Consider the following 12,170-nt stretch of genomic DNA (forward strand, 5'->3'; position numbering starts at 1 on the left):
TTAAGATTTAACAGATGGAAACATAAAAGTTGCTTAAAAAGCAGTTTAAATCTCAAAGTCAAACAAAGAGGCTTTCGGCCACTCATGAAATTAGTAAGTAATTATAGTAATCATACACTTCACCAGAATCTGACATGTGAAAATAATTAATGTTAATATAATAATGAAAAATAATTAATGTAAATTAAGTTTAATTGTATACAGTACTGCACCTCTCTAATAGCAATTACTTTATGTAACAAAACTGTAAACTACCAGTCCCTACTCCAGGGAAAAAAGGTGAAGGTTTTATTGACAAGTTTTAATCAAGTTGAGTACAAGTACCTGTTAGCAATAAGTTTTAAACTTATCTTACATATTCCTAGTTAAAGTCTCTGAAGTGCAGTTAATTTTATTGGCTCTAAGTCTTTTTTGCAACGTTCGCGTAATACAGTTTTCCACAAGTTATTGAAGATTAAAGTTTGTAGAGATTCTGTAAGGAAATCTTGTCAAACAAACTTGAACTAGTCTTAGCTTGTACAAAATTTTAAATTAACCGTTCCGTTGTTAAAGTAAAGTAGTAGTTTGTATTTTCTGATTTCAAATTTATTACAGAGCAATCCTTTTGTAATATACGTCCTGTTTTAAAATAAGAAATTAATAAAAGCATGTATTTGAACGACTCGTTTTAACTTCTAAATTAATTAACGTACATATATATATTAATTTTATACAAAGTATGTTAAATCGTAAAAGCTTTATTAGTTTAGGATTGTTCCGACACCCGCCTTATTTATATCTACTTATATTAGTATATAAACTAAACACAATATATACCAATTTAGTGCCATAATTAACCTTTTACTATATGGTGGTATAATATATGGTGCATAATTAGTATACCTTCACAACAGTTACTACAAATGGGATGTACATCTCATTATTAAATGTGACCGTTGTGTTGAAAACAACATTAATTGATGAACCTATATTTTTCAGTATATATTTCAATTCAACAGAGCAATTAATTGGTTGTAAAAGGTATTTCCGTAGCCTATAAATTTAACTATAAATTGATTTAGAAATATAAATTAACACCCGTAGTTTTTAGTATCATTTGTATTCGAACTCATGACCTGTTGGGGTAAAGTACTGATCACTAGACCACGATTTTCTCTACGGCGCATATTTTATGTTAAACGATGGCAGGGGTCATGGCGTCCCAAAGAATAGTAACTAACCTACTGTCGTGCCCATAATATCTTTCATCCTGTAATAAGGACGACAATGAAAGTGAATCCATTGCCATAAAAAATATAATTAATATACATATACGTAGAGATAATACAAGATCCAAACGGACTTTTAATGACAATTCATTTCGCCAAAGAACAAGATAAAGTAGCCATGGTCATGAGGCAAGAGACAAGTGACGGGGTAACAATTTTAAATAGCAAAATAATAGGAATCAGATGTGCTGAAAATTATTTCGCTCCTATATTATAAAGGAAATGAGATCTACAAGATGGAAAGATGTACATAAATATGTACTACTATTATCTCATATAACAAGTATTATCTCATCCGTTAATATACAGGTATCACAGACTCATATGTCATAGTAAAGGGTAGTTTAAAAGTTGAAATGCTATAGCGAAAATACATAAAACAACATTCTTCAACAACAACCAATGAGCACATAATGAATCTTTACAGGCCATCCAAGATCTAATTTTCTTAAGCGGTACGAGCCTTTCTGTTATATTGAAATAAAAGAATCTCGGGGATCTTATTTCCGTTTTGTCATTAGTGGCATCATAGCGGAAGTAATATGCAATAAATGAAGTAAATTGCAATGCAGAAGCAATCTCTGTAAGCATAAGATTTCAATTAGAGTACACCTTATTGAAAAGAGGCAAATCGGATTCATTCTCAAAGCACTGGACTCGGATGTGCCATTTCCGTAGAGCTAGTAGTATTTCAAAGTTGATTGGGAATAACTGTCATTTTTTCCATTCGGTCTTTCACCTAGTATTTACTAAGTACATTGAATGTTTTATACGAAGTCACAGCAGAGCCTCTCTGAAATTTCCAAACATCGAAATTTAAAACAATGTTATTCTTTTTTCCCCAATTTTTGATCTTTTAGTAACTTTATTAACTATTACTTTTACTTGCTAAGCACTAATGTATGTGGTAAAGATAATTAAAAAAAAATATTTTTTTAATTTAAAAAATATTAATTTTTTAAATTACAAGTCGAAATGTAATGAACTGCTAGATACTTAAACTTATAATGATAGCTTTGTAAATGCGCAGTTAATCTTTTACTTGCAGTTACCATAGGTATTCTGATAATCTTTGATCAATCAAAATCCATCCTATACTCCTCTGTGGGTTATAAATTCTCTAAAGCTCATTCGGTCATTTCAGTCTACAAAGTAAGATTGATTTAAGATAGGTTCTATCTAGTCTCTCCATTTACGAAGTATCTGTACACGGAAGTATCTATAAACTTCGACCGAAGTTAAGAATTTAATCATTAAGTTAGTTGGCTACCAGAAATGTATGTTATTTAATGAAAATAGAGTATAGATTCGAATCTCGACTAGGTTAATTATTATTGTCTGTAAGATATTGCTTTTACTAATAAAAACCCTTTAGTTGTTGTTCTGTTTATGTTTAGTTTTGTGGGTTTTTAATTGATGATATTAGAATGATATATCCACCAACTCTAGCGGTAGGAATACGCTGATAGAGAACCAGTGGAGTATCGTGAAGTCACATTAGTTAACCCATAAAATTCACGCATTACATGTCACTGCCATCCATTTGAGAGAACATTTCACTCTCCCTATAGGTATGGATAGTATTCTTAGAGTTTCTTGTAAAGCAGTACTAAGCGAAATGATCGTATTATTTCGGAAATCTTATTTTCTCGATACCGTGTCTTATTAGACGTCGCACAATAACTCTCCAATTAAGGAAAGAATTTCTGGTATTAACGTAAAAGGAAAATATATTTTTCTAGTATCTTTCAATTAAACTAATAATTGAGCAATTAATAAATGCTTATGTAATATTAAAACTCATGTAGATAAAGATAGGTGAACTGTTCTATTGTTAACATATTTGCAGCAATGTAATAGTTCACGTCATATATGTATATTTAAAAAAAAAACTATAATTATTCTGTCTATGAGAATCTTTTTGAAATCTGATATATTATATAACAATAGTTACTACGAATAATTTAGTATGAATACTCACTTATCCAAAATCACCGATAGTACAGTTTTCCTCATGTAGGTACCATGTCAAACATATAAAAAATTGTGTTTAAATGAAAAAAAACATGGACGCTTTTCTTTGGAGGGACCCGCGGTGATAGAGCCTGTGTAATTTCCGATACAAAAGTGTATGTCATACTCATATGTTCATAGTATCGTTCATTTGTACAGACTGTAGTAACCAATTTCGAGTTTATTGGGCAACTAACTATATTTCATACAATAATCAATCGGTATAGAAACATCTATAATTTAAAGAAAACAGATTAACTAAATACTAAAATAAAGACAATATCAATTAATTATGTTGCAATATATTTCATTCATAATTCTAATAACACCACAGTTTTTGGACAATATCGTGGGTACCTCTGTCGCTTTAAATTGCTAGTCTCAGAGCAGCTTCGTAAGAATTCTGGTAGTGAAATTACAGGTTACAGCATAACATCTTAGTACTCTGGAATGGTGATGCATGAGCGGTTCTAGACACAAGACATAGTGGTGTGATAAGCGAGGCACCCTTCAAAAGTCTTCTGTTCAATCAACCTGATCTCCAATTGTAATAATCTTATTATTAATATTATAAACGCGAAAGTTTGTGAGTATGGACGGATGTTTGTTACTCTTTCACACAAAAACTACTAAACGGATTTTGATGAAACTTGGCAGTAATATAGCTTATACATCAGAATAGTACATAGGCTAGAAATTAAAAAGATAGTATGTAAATTGGCCGAAATATAATGATAAATGCCGAGTAAGTGTGATGCAAACGAAGTTGTGCTAGTCAGCTAGTAATAAATAATGGTCACTATTATTAAGGTATAATATTATCTAGGTGTCAATTGTAGAAGTTAAGCTAGTTACAGACATCAATGACTATGCTCCATGGCATCTCGCTGGCGATTTAAGCCTTTTGTGTCCGCATAATAGCGAGCGATCAGAGTTCGTTTCATAGCAGATGTAATATTGCTTCATATCCATTACAACTACGTGTATTGTTGTCGCGTAACGAAATCCAGTTCAAAAAAATAAATGGATTTTTATCTGACTTTCGAATATGGAATTTCTGCGCAGTTACAAATAAAGCGGAGTCCATATTGGGTACGTTATTAGAGTTACTGCTACAAATTCGATAATTTAAGTTAAAAACCCTTAAACCATTTAACCCCTATTGGGTTGGGGTCGTCTGATTTCTAAATATAGCTAAGAACCTTCCCAATTTGACCAGTCTTAAAATAACAAAATACCTCAGTGAAGTCAGTTCACCGCCTTACTTTATTTATACCTAGGTATAAACACATTTCTAACTACACTTTGGAATCGCAGTTTACAAACTAGACATGGATAACTAATTTCAATACCTATTTATCGAGATATAATACCTTAGATCTCGATAAATAGGTATTATAGGCGCAGAGATTATTGTTTATCAATTTGCAAAATTATAATTTTTAGTAAAAAGATGACCTGATATATCATTTTTAGTAAAAAAATGATCTTCGAATTCTTTATTCGACAAAAAAATTGTACTCTATTTTAACATCATCATCACACACTAAGTATATTACCAGCAAGAAGTCGATTTTATATCACATTTGATGTACACTTTCAGATGCTAATTGCATTATCGCCTGTTTTCAAACTGCTGTTGGCCATAGTTGGCCCTGACAGCTTCATTTAACGAAAATAGTGCAGTGAGAAACTTATAGATACGCTGAAGGCCACTTTATGCCTGGCGGATGCTACTTCAGTCCGAGGACACCGCCAGGAGTTCACAGGCCGACGTAATTTCGATCCCCGTTGGGATTAGACAGGGGATTGATCGGAGGAGGGTTCGTTGTGTATAAGTCATTGCACATGTACAGAGTCGTATTAATGCCTATATAATTAACAAATCCTAACCTATTCGAAGCAAGTTTTGATTATTTTTCCTTTATTCCCGAAAAATCGTTTGAATTGATATAGAGAATGCGATTGATTCCTTGCGTATTCATTTGTATACCTACTAATGATATTTCAATTTATGCGTCGAATACGTTTCTAATAAATTCATGATAACCTTCTGTGTTATAAACTCTGTGTCATCGCAATTATGTGTACATTATGTTATCATAGTCTAAATTTATAATACGCAATATACGCCAAATCTATTCGCAAGCGTTTCGCCGAATAATTAGATATTCAACCCGTTCTTTAACAAACTATGATTCTAAAGCTCGCTTTACCCATTTATGTACCTATGTCTCTAAATTACATATGTATATATCTTTGTTTTCGTACGCGTATTTTGCATATATTAATATATTAATTGAAATTATTATTCCCTGAAAAAATTGTTTCAATCGTAAAAAGTAGGAAGACGCTTACAACGAAATATTATTTGTTATTAATATACAGACTTCTTACAAGACGTACACAATGAGTATGCATATTTACAATAAGTTACAATGTAGATACTGCTCACAGAGTAACAAAATGAGTATCTATATATTTGAAATAAATACTACAGTCATTTAATTTATAAAATCAAATATTGTATTATCCATAAGGCTCAATAGTAAATCTGATCAACACCTGAGCAATACTCGATATGTAGGTACAAGGTTATGGCATCGAATAAAAATAGATTTCCAATAAATTGTTTTCAAATACTTTACCTGAGTTTTGCGCGTTCCGCCGCTTGCTCGAAATACAATGTGAATACGTAATTTTACTCTAAAATTTGCATAAACATGTCATTCGCGTTATTAGGTATCCTCCGTGGCCTACAGAAAATAATCAAAGATGTCGGTGCTAATGCTTTTTTCTATAGTTAACAGTGATAGAATAGAAATGATATATTTTTAAATAAAATAAATATAAGTATTGTTGAATAGTTATATTTTTTTTCTACCACAACGGAACGCAGATTCATTACTAAAAGAATAAGCAACAAACTTACTTGTTCTTTTAAGTAAATGTCCTTCAGAATTACATTTTAAGAATTATATGTGAAAATAAACATAAAATAGCGCAATCTTAACATAAATCAATAAATAGTTACCTGAGTAACAAAAAAAATCTGTCATAATTATCAAAGCAGTCCCTACTTCACCCGTCCATGAGTATAACAACTATCGAATAAAAAGATGTTGAACGTAAAAAACGAGATGCGTAAAAACATAACGGCTGATACCCATATCGGTGGAAAAGAAAAACACAGGCGCTGATCCCTGCCGCCGGCAGGGTAATGATGGCTACAAGATAAACAGCTGCTAAACATAGGGCTCGCCTTATATTACCTTAGTCAATTTTCAAACTACTACCGAAAAAGGTTTCAATTATGCAATATTTTTTGTTTTTGTTATTAAATGATAGATAAAATTCAAACACAATATAATACCACAATACATTCTATCATGTAATATCATAATTTTGGCAACTACTGCTTATATGGTGAATGTTATATTTTTCATATGTTATCAATTCAAGAAGAATAAGCATAATAATATCGCTTTATTAGACTAAACTTAGCAGTTAGTTAGTCCATTGACAGTTAGTTAGTTTATTAGGTAGTACACTAAATAAAACAAAATTTTATTCAGATTGTTTACAATAAGATTGGCTGATTTTAGTTACCCACATATTGAAAAGAATACATATCTAAATGTTTATATTTCTTTTGCAGGAATGCTCGGTGTTTGTGTTCGATAAACGCATCGCCGAAAAACTGTACAAGGTGAAACGCAAGGAAACCATGCTGGATCGTATCCGAGGATGTGTATCGATGTTGGAGAAGATGAGGCATCCGAAAATGCTTCAAATACTCCACTCGATCGAAGAAGGTCATAACACCATGGCCTTTGCTTGTGAGCCGGTTATTGCTAGTCTCCATAACATATTAGCCTGGCACGTAAGTAACCATTTATTATTACTTTAGTTAGGACACGGGCTAAAATTTGCATATTTTACATTTACATGTTGGATGTTCTGTTTGGATATTGGATTATGGTATATAGGCTTTTCCGTGAACAATACCTAATAGTAAGTACTATCTCTAGAGTAACGTCACGTCAACAGAGTTTTGATACTTTATAATAATTGATATAAATGATAAGATAGTTGCAAGTATTTGACATGTCCTCATTTGGCAAAAGCCTATTCTGTCTGTATTAGATTTATCTGTATATTAGTACATAAGTACAATGATGTAATGGAGTAGTAACAAGTAGAAAAGTATCGACTTAGTGTTTTGTTGTCCCAAGTTACCAGACAGTTGACATAAGTACAACATCAACCGTTACGATATTTATCAAATATGTGTATTCTGTGATATAAACAAGGGTACTTTCATTGTATATACCCTTGTAACATATTACTTTTACAAAGCAGTTTCACAGCAAGTTGAAATAAAATGTGAATACAATCCTGAGATGTTACATAGTCTGGTTCAGGCAATTATACATATGTATATATATTACTATATCTATGTAGAAAATATCCAAATATACTACTACGTCATAGGATCCATCGTATATTAAGCCACTACATTCTAAAGATATTTAAAATCTACTTCTTATTTAACCTAACTTCAATTTGGGATCGCAGTTATCATATATATATAAAATACAAGTAATTTTTTTTGCACATGCTGAACTAAATTTAAAGCAAAAGAGAAAAAGATATGGCTTTGATTGTTCTTTTAAATTAAGAAACCAAATAAAAACTGTTTTTAATACCACCAACTTAATAATTACTTTATAATACTAATACAATTTTATTTTATATTAAAAAGTAAAAAAAAAGAAATTTGTATCTTTCTAAAAACAATAACTAATTATTGTTCTTAGAAACTGATGCTACAAAAGTCAAGGAAGTAATAACAAAGTAAGTATCCACTCGGTGCACAGCAAGCAATTAGTTGGGGTTGTTATCATTCCACTTGATACTACTCGTAGTTACTAGCAGCCAAGCCTGAAATGGGTCTAACATTCCCTACAGACTATAAATATTTAAGATCAATTGTTTATTGTGAAATACCAACACACTTGCCGTATTTTATAAACACAAAGCGAAACCTAATTAATGCCTATTCTTACGTTATAAATACTTAAAGAATTTTTAGGTTGTATATTAAAATCATGCTCTTTGGTTACACAATTTTTCAAACATGCGTGGTTTTTTGTATACACTTATAAAATATATGGATTGATGACGTCTAGTAGGGATACCTGATAGGTAGTGATATTTGTACTTGTCACTATAATATATTTTAGCCTTATAGAACGATGATACATTATTCACAGAGTTTCCAGACTTTCAGTCTATAAATCTGTATAAGCGGAATTGAAAAAAAACACTATTCAAATGACAACTGTATATATTTACTTAAAAATTTTACTTCAAGGATGTCAAAACTATGTCTGGTCCTTCGCAAAAATATTTTTTTTTAAACTAACATTAATATTATTGAAATACTATCTTTATAATGAATATTATTTTTTATAGAAACTATAATCTTATACAACACATTAAAATCAGCTAAATGTGTGCACACTTAATCCTTGTTTAAGACATAGTGACAATACAAACATAATAAATAGAAAAAACAAATGTTACGAACTCTAGGACTAGTATGCTTTTATATATGTAAGTACAACTTAGATACCATGTAATAGTTTAATCGAAACGGTGTAACATGCTTACGGTGTAGCGCGCTCTGCGTATTTGCATGAAGTTCAACTCTGAAGTTAATTATTCCGTATGGTAGGAATAGACGCTAGTTAAATATTAAGTATTAGCTGTAACTCGCAGCTTTGTCTGCATGAACTAGGATGAACAGTACCTTACTTATACAGTAGAACTGTATCTGAATTACTCCGTATACTAGACATTAATCAAAGAGTCTACATCGCCTTTATATCTGAGTATAGTTTACATTACATGTTCATTTTTCAAGAAACGTTACAAGTTATCAATATAAATTATTAAATGTTGATGTATTCTATGATGCATTTCATATTTTAGGTACATATTTATATTGCGTAGTTTAGAATATTGCTAGGTGTGGGTAGGTATGTATACTTAGCATTGAGACCTTATTTGTAATGTCTTGAAGCTTTAGTTCATCGTCCTTGCTAGTCTAATTACTTTTAACTTCAGATGGAATATTGGTTCCTATTCATACCTTCATTTCCCTAAGAAGTCATATGATAGCAGTGATCTTTCTTATAGGTACACCCTACACATACCGCCAGCTTATTTTTCTACTTTAATTACATAAAAAACCTAACCAAGTCCTTCGTTAGTTAACGTCTTACTGTATTCTTATAGTAGAAATGAGTATGTCCTAAATAATAGTGTATTTCTAAATATTACTTTCATTTCCGAACATTTTACTGATTCTATTTGCAGGTTTAAGTATCAGATAAAATACTGTTTCTTTTTTTTATATTCTTTACATTGTACATCAGATACAGGGAACAAAGGAGATGAAATACATAGGGAGACTCTGGCGAACTCGTTCCATTTATTTAAAAACATAACATTTTTAAGTACATTTAATACGTAAAGACCAAACGTGTGCTCTTCAACAGAACTAGATAGTGTAAATAAACATTATCCGAATTTCTATAAATTCCCACGACATCGAAATTGCAATCTTGTATTTACTGTACGGCAACGGCGACGGCAGAAATCGAATAATTTATTTACTTACCGCGCCAATAAAAATTGAAATATTTGACGGAACTAGAAACAAGATTTTCTGATCTCGCTGGCGTATCAATCTTATTACAATCCTCTTCTACGGTATTTTAGTGGTATAAAGCAATAAAACTCGTAATTGTTTTTTTGACGAGCGGCAACACCAGCCTCTTTAATCCGTTAATGGCGTAATAAAACGATATTGCTGATTTTACACGTCGTTGCTATTTCGTGCAGCCATTTATTGTCCTTTACACCTTGTTTACGTTTCACTTTATTGCTAGGAGACTATACTCTCGATAGAAATTATATATTATATCAGGAAATTATACGTTATTTAGAGTAATACATAAAATTACAATCAGATAACATAAGAAATAATTACCCACACGAACCTTGATCAAATTTAATCTTAGGAGCTCAGTTACAAAGTGCCGAAATATGTGTATGAGTAGTTTGTTTTTGTATGTTATTCAGTAACTATGTTTTAATTGGATAAATGAAAACGGGGCTAGAAGTTAGTCTTATTTATTAAATGTACAAGTATTACTTACAAATAAAATATTCAGGATTATTTTATCATATATACCATCAGACGCGTACACACACATATCGACACAACTTAGTAGATTACAATACTACGAAACAAGGAATTGTTCTTGCAGCAACCATTTGCTACATTTGCGCCTAAATATTGGTAAGCATAAAATCAGTAACGAACGAACTGGCGGGGGCAAGTCGTTCCAAATTTTTGGTGCAGCATACTTAAACCAACCCCTAGTTCTTGTGAGCTTGATGAAAGGTTTAGAAATCTGATGGCATCTGTCTCTGAGGGAGTCTATTTTAGATTTATAAACACTAGTTTTTACATATATATATATATATATATATATAAAGGTAATTTTGTATTCCTTATGGAGTGCAAAAGACAAGCATACTTTAAAATACAAACATTGCATGAATTTAATATATTATTTCTGATTAAATAAGGTGTAATATGATCTCTCCGCGGTATATTGTAACAAAATCTCAAACAAGCATTCTGTACTCTTTGTTTTATATTGGCAGTTTAGCAATCATACAAGGACTACAAACAATATCACAATAGTTTATTAGTTATAATACTAAACTATTGCATAATAATAGTCTTATGTCTAGTTTGAGAAACGTACGAAACTTATAAAGAATTTTTAATACCCCATAACATTTAGCTACTTTACCTTGGATATGCTGTTCAAATTTAAGATGCTCATCCATGAGGAGACCCAGATTACGTACACTATCTTGTCACTATGGTATAATAATATTGTTCAATTTAATTGCCGGTTTACATTGATTAATATTTTTAACTCATTGTTTAGTTCCAAATGTAATAGTACTACTTTTATTGGGATTAAGAGTAAGACAATGTTTTACTGACCACTCTGTTATTGATGTCAGATCTATATTTAATTTGTTAACAGCAGTACTAACATCATGTTGACCTGGTAAAGTGTGAACATACTTTAGTTTCTTTTCTCATTATAAATGATATGACATATATGATATGAATGAAAATTTATAATTTATTAACAAGACAACCCTATAATTTTAGTTATGTAATGTAACTATTATTCTAAAAAATACAATAGTGTATTAATGTATGAATATATGATAGACTTTATACTAGCGGTGGTAACTAAAGCAAGGTTTAGGTATTCGAAATAATCATTAATATTTACTATATATTTAGTCATGCACGCCCTTTATTCATAATAATAAAATGACAATAATAAATATACCATCTATACGTAGGCGTATATTATTTCGTTAAAAAATACCTAATAAAATAGGTGACTTGTTAAAAATTCTCATAAAATTCATTCCATTCTGGGGGGAACTTTTCTCAGCTTTCTTGATCTTATGTGTTGACCTTTGTTTAGTTAAACAAATTAGAAGGAATTGGAAGAAAATTAAAATATGTGACATTTTGGGAATATTTCATTAAAGAATTACTTTCAGACGCGTTTGTATAAACCCTTAAGACATAAACGAACAAACATATTTTAGTTTCGTTACGTTTTTACTACATTATTTGTATAAATATACGAGTATTAAACGTACAGCTAAAGCTAAAAATATTAACAAGGTATTCAGATAAGCCCAAAATAAAATGATGGTGCTTATTTTCAACTCTAATTTTCTAATTAAACTTTAAACGATGTAAATTAACTT

The 12,170-nt window shown here is 30.7% G+C and overlaps 1 protein-coding gene across 1 annotated transcript in view; it reads left to right on the forward strand.

Annotated features, from left to right (window-relative positions):
- Positions 1 to 12,170, forward strand: part of LOC131849301 (SCY1-like protein 2) — a 99,855-nt gene that overhangs the window by 50,316 nt on the left and 37,369 nt on the right. Inside the window, exon 2 of the mRNA XM_059199341.1 lies at positions 6,940 to 7,164. Coding sequence (XP_059055324.1) covers positions 6,940 to 7,164 — 225 coding nt within the window. The remainder of the gene's footprint in view (positions 1 to 6,939; positions 7,165 to 12,170) is intronic.

This window comes from Achroia grisella, unplaced genomic scaffold (assembly GCF_030625045.1).
Source record: "Achroia grisella isolate CSIRO2021 unplaced genomic scaffold, CSIRO_AGI_Agris_v1 utg640, whole genome shotgun sequence".
NCBI classification, from domain to species: Eukaryota; Metazoa; Arthropoda; class Insecta; order Lepidoptera; family Pyralidae; genus Achroia; species Achroia grisella.